Raw genomic sequence first — 14,282 nt, 5'->3', positions numbered from 1 at the left:
TACAGGGGTGCCCTGAGTCAAAAAAGTTTGAAAACCCCTGCGCTACACATTGAGCTTGTAGATATGCCATTTCCAGTGAGTGACATTGTGCGCAACCAAGTATGAAACCAGTATACCTTTAATGCAGTGGTTTTCAACGTGGGGTCCAGGGTGCCTTGAGGGGGTTCCAAATGGACCCTTACGGGTCAGTAACTCAAGAGTGTTCAATGGAACCCCACATGTACACACTCAGAGTTGTGGGGGTCCTTGAAATAAAATAAAAAAAGTTTGAGAACCAATGTTTTAATGATTTAAATTCATGTTGGGTGGAGACGATTCTTCCCGAGCTCTAATTGAAGAAACCTGGGCCTCCCACACAGGAAACCAAACATCTAGTGGTCGGTCAAAGAACGAAATCCTCCTTGGCCAAGGGAGATCTATAGGTTTACAGGGTCTCGGGTAGAGCTGCGCTGCTACTGTTGCATGGGCAATAGAAGTCCACAAACATGGGGGCATAACGAGTACGCCCACTGTTCTCTGCTTTCTCTTCCATTCTTCTCTCTCTCTCCTCTTCTTAAGACCATTCAGAGTATGTAAATCCAGATATTCAAAAAACAGGGAAAAAAAGCAATGACAAAAAGTTGCAGTGTATTGTGTTTTTTTCTTTTTTTTCTTTCTTAAATAGGTATACAAAAGAAGGGGCTGCATCGCCCATTGCTGACCATTTAAATGGTAACATTGCAATGTGTCCATTATCACCATACAGTTACAGGTACTCAAACTCCAGTGCTTGGTGTAACGCCAGCAGGTCAGAGTGACTCGATATCCTCCAGAAAGGCATGTTGTGCTGTTGGGCAGACAGACAGACAGACACACACAAACACACACTTAGATGAAAAAGCAAGATACGAGTCAACACGCACGCGGTTATTATTTTCTTATATTGTCACACACCGCCACCCAAAGTCATGCAAGCTACACTACTGTAGCTTGTAGCTGCTTGGCTTACAAAAAGCACCGCAAAACAAAAATCCATGCATTCCTACTGTATGCTTAAACACTCCCAGCACCCAGCATTATGAACTGTGCCCCAAAGCCGAAGAAGACGTAAGACTCACACACATAATTCCCTGTTCAAAGAAATGTGCACTAGAGCCACACAGAGCCTACAGTGGTTTTATCACGAATTGTTGATCCATATTGTGCTTATAACAAAGGGCTATATATATCCTGTCTCATACACATAGTGAATGGTAACATCACCAGCTGATGAATGAGGAACAGATTTTTAACATTGGAGTATATCCGCACATCCATGGAGAATCCAGTCAATCATTAGTTGTGGTGGGGTGTCGTGCACCAAAAATAACACATCTACAAGCTGTAGATGTGTTATTTTGGGTGCATTGTGGTGCACAGCCAATAACTCAGGCTTAATGATGGATGAGAACACTACTGTGTATTGCACTAGGGTTAATTTACACATGGTCATGACATGAGATTGTTATAAACTTCAACACTGTGTACACTTTTGTCTCCCATTCATTTATGCTACCAAACTAGCCTTAATTAAAAGTCTTAATTGTATTTACTACTATATGAAAAGAAAAACTATCATGGCTCAAAAAAGAGATTGTAAATTAATTAATCAGCGTACAATTTCGTTTTTTGTTTTTATGGTAGAAAATGTACAACACTGGTCAAGTCTCACAATCTCATTACCCGACACTTATCAGTTGAGATCAAAAGTCTACTTTCATCTCATTAAAAAAACGAACAAAAAAATAAAATAAAACAGCAAGTAGACAAACGAAAGTAAACGACCAACTCAAAACCACTACACACACACAGCAAAGAAAGGCAGGCTTGGGTCCAGTCAGCGCATCACGCTGTGTGGAATAGGCGGGCTCGCGGTGAAGTCGCTGGTCCATTACCTTTTTGGCCGCCTGCTCCTCTTCCACACCGTCCCCAATTACAACATACACTACTTTCCTGCCAAACCTTTGCATTATGCGCTCAAAGCAACTCTCTTTGCCTGCAAAAAATACAAAATAAACAAGGGGGAGGAAGGAGGGGTTAAAGTTCAGAGTTTATTAGATGTCTTTATTTGTTTGGTTTACCTGGCTGGCCGCATGCTCTTCATCTCTCCCATCGCCAACCACAACATATGTAATGTTAGTGCCAAAGCGGTTGACTATACGCTCAAAACAGCTCTCTTTGCCTGGAGACAAACACAACGGCTCACACAGATTTTCTTTGCCTTTACTTTTTGGTGGTTTAGACCAGTGGTTCTCAACCTTTTCAGGCAGCGACCCCCAAAATTGTCATATTTTTAACTGGGGACCCCCACCCACCCTGACGAGCACTAAGAGTTGAGGCATTACATTTTGTAGAACACGGTTCTATTGTGAAAATAGCAGATCTACATGCTCACAACGCGAGGCGCTGTGAGCATGTAGATAGGCTATTTTCAAAATGTCTGCCTCTAATATTGGACAGTTCGGCCAATGTTTAATTTGTAATTTTAGAGATCCTCAAAATTGACACTGAGCAGATACCCTCTATACACCTAAACTTTATGTTGGGTTGTTTACTGTTGAGTGAGGAAACAATGTTAACATTTAGCTAAACATCTGGGGACCCCCCAACATAATTTGGTGACCCCCCCCCCCTGGGGCTCCCGACCCACAGGTTGAGAACCACTGGTTTAGACCAGTGTTTCTCAAACTTTCAAATTTCAAGGTCTCTCCTTAACTCTGACAGTGTACAAATGGAACCAAATGAACCTGTCCCGACCCACAGGTTGAGAACCACTGGTTTAGACCAGTGTTTCTCAAACTTTCAAATTTCAAGGTCTCTCCTTAACTCTGACAGTGTACAAATGGAACCAAATGAACCTGTCAGGGTTCATTTGGTTCCATTTGTACGCTGTCAAGAGTTACAGACTTGTATGGGTCAATTTAAATACTCCCCCGAAAGGAACCCACAGAGTCCCTGGAATCCACTTTGAGAACCACTGGTTTAGACGGAAATGAAAGACAGGATGAGACAGGCTTGTGTAAATCAGGAACAGAGTGAGGGATGAGAGGAGACAGAGAGGAGGATGCATTCAACACACACACAAATATAGACACTGTTTTGTTCCCATAACATCGGTCTCACTCTGATCAATCCTGAGAGGCGCTTCGGTTCAAACGGATGTCATCGGTTTGCTAAATGGTTAACGCGGCAGTGGAAGGAAGCGTGGATAATGACAGAAGTCATAATATCCTAAATTTAAAGCAATGTTGAACTTTGGTAATTGCTACCTGGGCATGATTCAAGGCCAAATACTGTCTGTATATGTTTGTTGCGTCTGTACTCCATTCCATAAGTCTGTGTTCCATTCACTTGTGTGGCAAAACAGGACTCAAGACCATCCGTTCTCGCACACAAACACAATCTAGAGCAATCAATAAACCACCAATATTGGTGTAATGTTAGCTCTGGCACCACTGCCGGTAGGTGAAATAGGCTGGGGGGAAATGATGTCCCAGCCAGGTCGCCATGTATACGTTTTTTATATGTAAAAACATCCATTAAAAAAGAAGGACAGTGGCCAGCAGGTGTATGGGACAATTAAAGCCTGTCCTTCGGATAAGACCAGTGGCATGGCCCCTTAATGGCCTGGAGGTCTGTTAGAATGGGATGAAAGAGCTGAACCAAGCGGACCTTTACGGGTCCATTTGGTTCCATTTGTACACTCTCCAGGGTTAAATGAACACTGAGTATTTTACCCAGAGATACAGTGGCAGAAGGGATCAAATGGGGGGTCCGTGGCCTGGTGCATATCAAACTGGGGGTCCTTGAAATTCACTGCCATGTCTCTATCTACAGTACATATCACAGAATGACAGAGGGTATGTGGACGTGGTCAGGAGCCTTTCTGAGACGTGGCATCTAACCTGAAACACTGCTTGTGTCTTGAACCTCATAGAGTTGTCATGGTTACCACATTACTATGTCCACTTGAATTAAGGCACCGTGGGGCTGATTTGGGCGTAGCGCAAGGTCACGGACACACAGGGAACAGGCAAACACACACTGACACACAAAATTGGCTCGTGTTTCATCTCCTGAGAATTTTTGGCTCGATCTCCTTTTTATCGAAGTTGTTTGTTTCCTCCAGTCTTAGATTGATATACGGTATGGTTGAATTTAGGGCTGGCCACAGTCACGGCACATTAGCATAACTTTCAGGGGTTCAGGCAGAGTCCAGCTGGAAAGCGGCCGTCTGTCCAGTGTGTCAGAGGGTCGTCTGTGTCAGAGGGTAGGCTACGAGGCCAGATGGGGAGCAGGTGAGGTGACAACGACAGTAATGTGTGGATGTTGTTTAGGACAGTAGGTTTCAAAGTGGGGCACCACAGGCTCCAGGGGGGCCACCAGGGGGCACCAACGGGCCAATTAGAAAGGTGTGTGTGTGTGTGTTTTCTTTTTATGCTGGATTATGCAGGGGTCACACTTTCACATACTCAGTTTAGCCCAATTCAGATTGGCCTCCAGTTTGAGCATGGTAAACTACAGCACTAGAATTATGCAGTTTTGCAATGTTTTCTTTGAGTTCCACTGCAGGCGCTAATGGAACGTGTCAGAACTGAGATTCCCCCGTATCGTAAGAGGAAACCTTCACCGTGGATGTGGCGTTTCTGATGTATGCGTGGCTACACAATTCCACTGAGGAAGTGCAACTTTGACCATGACAACCATATCTTGTCAGAAAACAAATATTATGTCCCTGTTTCCCTGTATTTGGAGGACTATATGTACAGCATAGAATATGTACGACTTTATAAGGTATCAAACCACCGTACATTTCCAAATAATAGCCTGGGGGCAAACAGCCACCAGGGAACCAAATACCCACCGGGGGTTCAAATAAATGTAGCAAATGAAGCACCCGGGCGATTAATTGGAAATATACAATGAAAGAAATAGAAGATAAAATGTTGCTGTGTGAATCCTAGCATCCCTATTCTAGGCATGTCATAATAGGGAACTAACGTTAGCAACAAGAGCTATTTTTTTCTGAGAAATTTGGTAAGGGGGGGAAAAAAGACTATAGAGCCTGGGGGACACTGGTCAACAAAGTATCTAAACTATCATAGTAGTGTCTCTTACCAATTTTGGTTGCACTGTAAATGTTCTCTATTGGGAAAGCAGATCCAAGACTATACAAGAGAACTTTAGCCAGCGCTGGTATGAGCTGTGTCGTGGTCACCAGCACATTAACACAATTACTCCTGTGGGAGAGAGAGAGAGACACATACACAGACAGAGAGACATTAGATTAATATGGGTGGATGTATGAAAGTTGATGGATGGATTTAGGGCTGTGACAAAATGAGGTTGGCAAAAGATCATTTTAAACAATTACCTGTAACTAAATCACAGTTGTGTTGTGTCATAATGAACTCTGATTGTGAATTGGTCTAGTGTCATTGACCAATGTATAGAACGTTGGACGTTTGGATATATGTATGGATGATATATAGATGGGTAGAATGTTTGTTTGATGGATGGATGGATGGATGGAAGATTGGATAATGGATGCATTATTGGATGATGATGGAGCTTTAGATGGATGGTACAGTATATGTATGAATTTGGAGGAGGCACCTAGAGCTGATAATGGACAGCGACTTGAGTGCGTTGGTGAGCCAGGAGTCTGTCAGAGCCTCCACCTCTGCTCTTAGCTGGAGCCAGGCGTCCCTCTTAGCAGGGCCCAGCAGACCTACAAGAATTTGAAAAACTGTTGAAAATATGCCCAAAATATGGATGCCAGTGTTAAAGTGCTTAAGAGCCTTTTGGCTGAATGTGAAATGACAGAAACGTGGACCAATTCCAAAGCTAAATCATACCAGAAGTTAAGCTTTGAGTGACTAAAAAACAACTGCTAAAACAAAACAGTGGTTCTCAAAGTGGGGTCTGGTGACCTTGAGGGGGTTACAGGGGGCACCCAGCTAAAATGATTGGTAACTCTATTAATAGAACCAAATGGACCCATGTGTACACTCTTAAAGCTATGGGGGTTTGGTGGCCTAATGCATCGTAAACTAGGGGTCGTTGAAATGAAAAGGTTTTTAGAATCACTGCTCTAAAAGCCCTCCCTCCCCACAAGGCTGGCCTGTCTGTTTTCACATGTCACTTCTCCTGGTTCATTTGTAGCACTTCATTGTTTTCTTTGCACTCTATTTAGCCTGTGCCTTGATTGTTTGTAAGTCACTCTGGACAAGAGTGTCTGCTAAATTGCTAAAGTGTAATCACCGTTGTCAGACAGAAACCTTGTATTTCCATATTTCATAGTTGTGAGCTTGCAGATCAGCTCATTTCAATTTCTTTGAAAATGTACACCCATATTGACATGCCAATAATGACATACCCAAAATAGGGACTGCAGTTGAAAGTGGTCAAGTCTGTCTGTGGGTTTTATAAATATTTAAACTAAATAATAACTACATTGGACATTACAAGGTCTCCACCCAACATCGATTAAGTTGTATTGTAACAGCCGAGAAGTGCAGTGCCCCAAGCTGGGGATAGAAATCCAGGGCTCACCATTCAACCCCTGTGCCAAAGAAGCTAGCTCCCTCAGTGGAGGAAGTTATGGCCAGGGGGCGTGCTTCGATTCTAACCGGGGGTAAGTGTAGCGTCCCCATAGCTCGCCATAACGTCCTCCTCTGAGTGAGCTAGCTGCTTTGGTGCAGCGGGATGTTGGCCTGACTGGCAAGCCGAGGGTCATGGGTTTGACTCCGGCTCCGGAGTGCTGCACTTCTTGACCATTACATTATTTAAGACTTGGAAAGCATCTGTGTCACTTTACATTTTAACCACTTTAACCATTATTTTATACTTTGGCTATTTAAAAATAGCAGATATACAAGCTCATAGCATGAGCTTGTAGATCTGCTATTTTTGAAAATCGTGAAAATGTGTACAAATCTTTGAACTCAAATCTTGTAACTTTTTAACTCAAATCTTTACTTCTGGGAGCGTCCCTGATAGGTAATATTTTGAGACGGTTGTCCACGGCCAAATAGATATCATTTTGGGGGTCCTTGACACGACAAGGTTTTGAGAACCACCGATATTATAGCAACAGGATTTAGAACAGTGGTTCTCAAAGTGGATTCCATGGGGACTCGGTGGGTTCCTTTGGGGGGTCTAAATTGACCCATATAAGTCTGTAACTCTTGACAGTGTTAAGGGGAGACCTTGAAATGTGAAAGTTTGAGAAACACTGATTTAGAAGACATTAGTGAGAATGGGCCACAGGTCTAAATGGGTTTCAACAGCTGACGGGATGGCTCTTACCCCCCACATTGTTTTTGTATGTAGTGTACATCTCTTTGACCCGTCGGTAGCGGAAGGCCAGCTTCCTCATCCAGTCGACCCCACCGCGGACACCCGTGGCCAGGCACAGGTTGGCGCTGGTTGCAGCTGCATGGAAGCCATCAGTTGCAAAACTGTAAGTACTGTCGATAACAATAATGATTATGTTTTATTACAAAACTCTGCTCTTGGAGAAACAAAAAGATTAATTTATTCATTATTCAGGATTGTACGGTAATAGGCGTTATCTTTATCCTTAAAAGGCCAATTGTTATGAATCATACAAGCAATCATTGTTAGCAATAATCAAGTACATAATTGTTTATAAATGCGTTGGGATTTAATATATACTAATTATAAATTTAATTATCGACAATATTCAGATTGTACAGATTATAAATGAGTGGAAGTGACTAGAAATCTCACCTTAAGTCCTGGCCATTGTCATCTGATGAAACGTCATCAATGTGTACCTGATCACACTCCTACACACGCACACACACACACACACACACACACACACACACAAACACACACACAGACAGACACACACACACCAGGATTAATATGGTTAATAATTCAACCAAAAAAGTTACAATTCATAAGTGGTGGGTGCACAAAAATGAATTCATGCATTGATTTACACCTGTAAACCTCACCTGTGAGATCTGATTCCAATTCTGTTATTTGATTTTATGCCACTAGGGGGTAGTATCTCTCATTAATGTATAACCCACTCATTTGATTGATTGAAGAATTTATTAGAAGTTTGCAATAGAAAAAAGTACAGTTTCATGACAGTACAAATCACTGGTACAAGGTCAACTAAAAGGAGATCCTAGAAAGCCGAGGCTTATTTCCACAGGAACCACACTTTAAGTATCTCATATAACATTGAAAGACAGACGGATAGAACATAGTACTTTATCTAGGATAATATCAGTTTCATTTGGAGTCTAGATGTGTGCATTAGGCTACACTATAATGAGCATGGTGAAAACTTTGAAACGTGCACAAAGGAAATGTTAGCCTAGAAGATAATGTGTGTTTTTTTGTCCATTTGTTCTTATCCCACTAACCTCCAAATCATTGAAGAATAAGTGTGTGTCAGCCAAGTTGAAGATCATCTCCTCCATCCGTAGACCAAGTGTTACTGCCATGGGAGGGTCCTGATGGAGAAGACATGAGTCATCATCATCATCATCATCATCATCATCATCATCATCATCATCATCATCATCATCATCATCATCATCATCATCATCATCACCACCACCACCATCATCATCATCATCATCATCATCATCATCATCATCATCTTATTCCCCCAAACTGTCAGGTTGTCTATTTATATAGTCTGGATTTATGTTTTGATTAATCTTAATCTTCTGCTATCTTTGTGTTGAATTGTTCTTGAAAATAGATAAAAATACTAATAAGCTAGACAACTGAAATTAAATGTGTTTTTGAACAGAGATAAATTGTCCAATATCTTCAAAACACTTCTGCAGTCTGCAAATGAATGTCCTATCACAGGTTTTCAATGTGAGTGGAGCCAGGCAGTCCATTCCAAAAGGAGAGGGAAAATGGGGAGAACAAAATCAGCATTCAAACATTTTCTAAAATTATTTGAAGAAAACAAATGCAGATCTACAAGCTCACAACAATGTGACACGTGATGTGAGCTTGCAGATCTGCTATTTTCTTTTCTTTCTTTTTGTAAGCCATGTTGCAATAGGGGAGATGCGGCCAGAGGCTGTGGCTATTTAGGGGGTTGTTCCTTGGCATGGGAAAGCTTGGGAACCCCTGAAACACTATCACCTCTTACCAAGCACATATCCAAAGACAGTGTCTACAAACAGGCTATTATGAGAAACTATTTATACAGATCACACATGACGGAAGGCAGGTCCAACAGTTTTAATGAGATTATATCTCCATACACACAAACAGACCCTAAAAAGACCCTAAAAATTTCATAATTTATGTCAACATAGTATAGCTTATTTCTGAAGACATACTGTAGTTTTGTATTGCCTATTTCGACAACATACATTTGCTAATTTATTTTGTGTGAAATGTTGCATTTCCAAGCACTTTAGGATTCTTATCATCATCCATATTAATCACTACAGTCACAGTCGTCCACATTTTATTTGGAGGTGCGTGCATTCTCCTGGTCTCAGCCATCATCCTCGACTATCTTTTATTAGATTTTCACGTACTCAGTTTTTTTCCCCTACTTATCTTTAAGATATTATCTATATCTCACCCCCGGCCCCGAACCGCCAGCCCCGACCCCCGCTGCCAGCTAGAGTTGGTATGTTCCACTAATCTCAGCATTTGCTGACAGACTGGTTGCACTTGTTCGGTCCCATCAACATTCCTCATTCACGGGGGGGGCAAAAGGGGATACAATGTATGAATGTGTTTGTGAGTTTGTCTGATGGAACACTGTATGTGCTTGACCAAAAGCGTGTGGCCTAACAGGGAGGTGCTTGTGCGGGGGGGGGTGTCTGTGTGTGTGTGTGTGTGTGTGTGTGTGTGTGTGTGTGTGTGTGTGTGTGTGTGTGTGTGTGTGTGTGTGTGTGTGTGCGTGTGCGTGTGCCCAACCAGGGCTCAGCTGCAAAAACCATCATCTGCGATAGGTCAGGGAGGGTCGACAGCTCGCTGTGCGATTTGCTGACACTGTTAGACGACCAGAATAGAAAGAAACTAACGTGACGGCACACATGCAGAGAGGGAGAGAGAGTTGCTATACCCAGAGTGGAAGACATGATAAGGAGTTATAACTAAAGCAAATTTACATTGATGTACTAAAATAAACCATTTTCAAAAGATTATTTTTTAAATTCATAATTAGCATTTCAGGATAGGGTATGATATGCTGGGTGGATAGCACGATTGTAAGCATAGTCTGTTCCCTATTGTCATTGACCTAACTCAGTGGTTTTCAACCTGTGGGCCGGGGACCACTCGTGGGCCACGAGATTATTGCAGGCCCCCAAATAATTGGCAGTGGTCTATGACATCAGACAGCTACAGTATGATGTCAGTCATCTCCATATTTGGGAAAAGTTTAATTTTGGCATTTTCCCGTTCAAATCAATGGAGAAAATTATTATTAATTCACAAATACTAGCCTGATTTCAGACTCAGCTCACACTTTAGTCTGAAACTGTGCCCTATTCTGAGCGATTTACGGGGGAGGGACATTTTTGCGAGCGTGCACGCGCGCGGGTGATCGCGACGCACGGTGATCGCAACGCACGGTCGCGGCATGTGTGTGTGATTGTGTGTGTCTCTGTCTGTGCCAGTGACTGCTTCCACACAGAACTGCCACCAGAAACATGTAATCAACATTAACAGCTTGGTGAAATCAGCAGTGTGTGTGTGTGTGCCTGCCTCAGCCTGCCTGTGTGTGTGAACTTCGTTTGAATCGTTTCAACTTTTAGTCAATATTGACTAAAGTATACTACGTTATAGTTCCATTGATCCACGCCAGGACACTATCAATTAGGCTAACTGATCATTAAAATAAACATGCTCAGCCCACCCATCGCAAACGCTTTCAATATTTTCAAGTGGGCCCTGATCCAGAAGAGGATGAGAACCATTGACCTAAAGAACACAAAGTATGAGGCACAGTAGCCCTACCTCTACATAGTTTGTCTCACATGAAAATGATTATGTTGGCTGCAAGCAAGCCATTTGAGAAGATACAGGGTATAGACATTTTAGTCAGCAGACATAAAACTGAAATGTGTTCTCTGTTTTAGAGTATTTCGCTTTCCTAAAGAGTTATAGGAAAAGATTTAGCTTGTGTTGGAAGCTTGTTCTCCAGAACTATTCAATCAATCATAGACAATTTCAAATATTACTTTGGTCTGGAACAAGTCTACCGTGAAACAATTCTTCTCTCTCCACCTCCACTGTTATCATTCTGACTGCCATGACAAACCCACGGTTCAGTAAGATGTGAACAATATTCCACGTTATGTGCATAAACTATCCCAATGAAAAATTACAATCGATGTGTTCGAGACTTCGAGTGTAAGTGTTAAAGAGAGTGAGCATGTTTGTCTCTAAAGCGCTCATGGTTTAATCTTTGATTGTGTGTTTATGGTTATGTGTTTGTGTACTTAGAGAAAAAGTGAGAAAAAGGTGTGAGAAAAAGGATATGACATGACCATGATACTGACATTATACTGGCCATGATACTGACATGATACTGGCCATGATACTGACATGATACTGGCCATGATACTGACATGATACTGACATGATACTGGCCATGATACTGACCATGATACTGACATGATACTGACCATGATACTGACATGATACTGACATGATACTGGCCATGATACTGACATGATACTGGCTGTGATACTGACCACGATACTGACGTAATACTGGCCATGATACTGACATGATACTGGCCATGATACTGACATGATACTGGCCATGATACTGACCATGATACTGGCCATGATACTGACGTGATACTGACATGATACTGACATGATACTGGCCATGATACTGGCCATGATACTGACCATGATACTGGCCATGATACTGCCGTGATACTGACATGATACTGACATGATACTGGCCATGATACTGACATGATACTGGCCATGATACTGACATGATACTGGCCATGATACTGACCATGATACTGGCCATGATACTGACATGATATTGATGATGTCAGTCTCATGGTCAGTATCATACAGTAGTTACTATCATAACAGGCTTATTTTCTCTCCCTGGGCAGTAGGCTAATAATTACATAATAATCACATACTAACAGCCCAGTTTAATGTAAAATCAGATATTTGGAAACCAATGAGATGTTTTCTAAATGATATAAGCAACACAATACACAATCAAAATAAAGCTTATACTTCAATTGGGTGTGGTAAGGATAAGGAACCCCTGGATTGTATAGGGGGGCACCGTCCCAAAAATGATTAAGAAACACTGATATGATTCTTAAACGGGACATTCTGCATGATGAGTATTTTTACTCTAATGGACTGCATTTATATAGCGCTTTTCTCCAAAGCGCTTTAGAATGTTCTTCGCATTCACCCATTCACACACCGACGGTGGAGGAAACCGTGCACCATCCTGCACTGTGTCTTTCTCAAGGACACTTCGACACAAACTCTAGGGGAGCCCGGGTTCCAACTGGGAAGCTTCTGTTTCCCAAGCTTCCGCTCTACCTCCTGAGCCAATGCCGCCTTTAGCTACTACTACGCCTACTTTGGTGTACTTTGGTATATTTTGATGCTAATACTTTTGTACTTTGACTTAAGTTAAGTCCAAAGTCTGAGTACGTCCTCCACCACTGCGGAGTCCATAGGCATGGAGCATGTGCATGTGCAGAACTTTCATGAAAAGTGAAAAACCATTTAAAGCAGATCTTGTATACACAGATCCCCTATGAGTCTTGGGGGTTGTCATGCCGACGGTGTAAACACCACTCTTGGAGAGGTGTGAACAGAAACAGCTGCCACCATATTTCTTAAGGGCATGAGTGGATGAGGTGTAAAAGAAAAAGGAGAAAAAAGCTAAAAAGAAAAGAGAAATCCCTTTGGTTCTAAATTGTTTTAAAACTAAGACTAGGAGATGACATGTCTTTTGGTTTGCCGCATCTCTGCTGCCACTCAGCGGCACACGTAGACATTAAGAATACACGCTACCAATTTTGTGCTACATCACAAAACATGACACCAGTGTGGGTAAACAAAGCTTGTCAGGGTTTATTTGCGACGAGGGAGCTGTTGGAGCCATCAATATAAACCCAAGCATTTTGTTTTGTAATCGAGGAGAAATTTACAACTCTCTTACATTCATTAAAAAAAAATACAGTCCTCTGGAACTCCTCCGCGACTCTCTCTCTCCAGCCAATGCAACGCAAACCAAGCAGAATTTATTATGCCACAGGGTTTGCACACATGCATAGTGTTCTCTCTTTCTTTCTCGCGCCCCCTCTCTCCTCTCTTTCTCAGAGACGCGCACACACACGCACACACACACACACACACACACACACACTAACACTAACACACACACACACACACACACACACACACACACACGCACCCATATGACTATTTACAACCCTCCAGGGCCTTTCTGTCTGTCTTAAAATCCATTTCTAAACGCTACGGTCCACAAGTGCAGAGGAACTAGGAAGTGCAACGGTGCCCACAAAGCGTGCTTGTAAAACGCCTGAGCTCCGCTGGTTCCATGCTAGTCTGGCTCTAAACGGCTGGCGCTCCACCCGCTTTCTCTTTGGGCCGTCCAAACAACACGGCCAGGGGTGTCACAACAAATTCTGGGCCCTGGGTACACGTATTCACTGCGGGACCCCAAGAATGTTCTTCATAGGGGAGGGGGTTTAACCCATTTAGACTGGGAACACATTATTACACATTATTTTGTGCTTTAACTTTTGAAAAATAGCAGATATACAAGCTCACAGCGCGGCACCGAGTGCCACGCTGCAAGCTTGTAGATCTGCTATTTTAGATCTTTGTATATTTCATGTGAAGGACCCACAAAATGACATGTATTTGGCCACGGACACCCATCTCAAAATATTTAGTTCCAGGGACCCCCCAGAAGCCGAATTTTACTTACAAATGTTCACTTAAAAAATACATATATTCAAAGATTTCCACACATTTTTACGACTTCAAACAGCAGATCTACAAGCTTGCAGCGCGGCACTCGGTGCCGCGCTGTGAGCTTGTATATCTGCTATTTATCAATAGCTAAATAATTAAGGCCCCTCCACCTTAGGCCCTAGTAACTCAGTCCCACTTTCCCCCCCTTGTGACGCCCCTGTCCGCGCGGGGCCGCAGTGGAGTGCGGCCCCGTACAGGCGCGCTACTGGCTACCACCACCACACCACAGGAAAC

At 42.6% G+C, this 14,282-nt stretch overlaps 1 protein-coding gene across 1 annotated transcript in view; it reads right to left on the bottom strand.

Annotated features, from left to right (window-relative positions):
- Nucleotides 1-697: 697 nt before the first annotated feature.
- Nucleotides 698-14,282, bottom strand: part of eya4 (EYA transcriptional coactivator and phosphatase 4) — a 90,814-nt gene continuing 77,229 nt past the window's right edge. The window contains exons 14-20 of the mRNA XM_080743995.1: nucleotides 8,427-8,516; nucleotides 7,774-7,832; nucleotides 7,330-7,490; nucleotides 5,635-5,749; nucleotides 5,137-5,258; nucleotides 2,100-2,200; nucleotides 698-826 (exon numbers count right to left, since the gene is read on the bottom strand). Of these exons, the coding sequence (XP_080600121.1) occupies nucleotides 746-826; nucleotides 2,100-2,200; nucleotides 5,137-5,258; nucleotides 5,635-5,749; nucleotides 7,330-7,490; nucleotides 7,774-7,832; nucleotides 8,427-8,516 (729 nt within the window). The 3' untranslated portion in view covers nucleotides 698-745. The remainder of the gene's footprint in view (nucleotides 827-2,099; nucleotides 2,201-5,136; nucleotides 5,259-5,634; nucleotides 5,750-7,329; nucleotides 7,491-7,773; nucleotides 7,833-8,426; nucleotides 8,517-14,282) is intronic.

Source organism: Nannobrachium achirus (assembly GCF_963921795.1).
Source record: "Nannobrachium achirus genome assembly, chromosome: 16".
NCBI classification, from domain to species: Eukaryota; Metazoa; Chordata; class Actinopteri; order Myctophiformes; family Myctophidae; genus Nannobrachium; species Nannobrachium achirus.
This window is presented reverse-complemented; position numbering and strand designations above follow the sequence as displayed.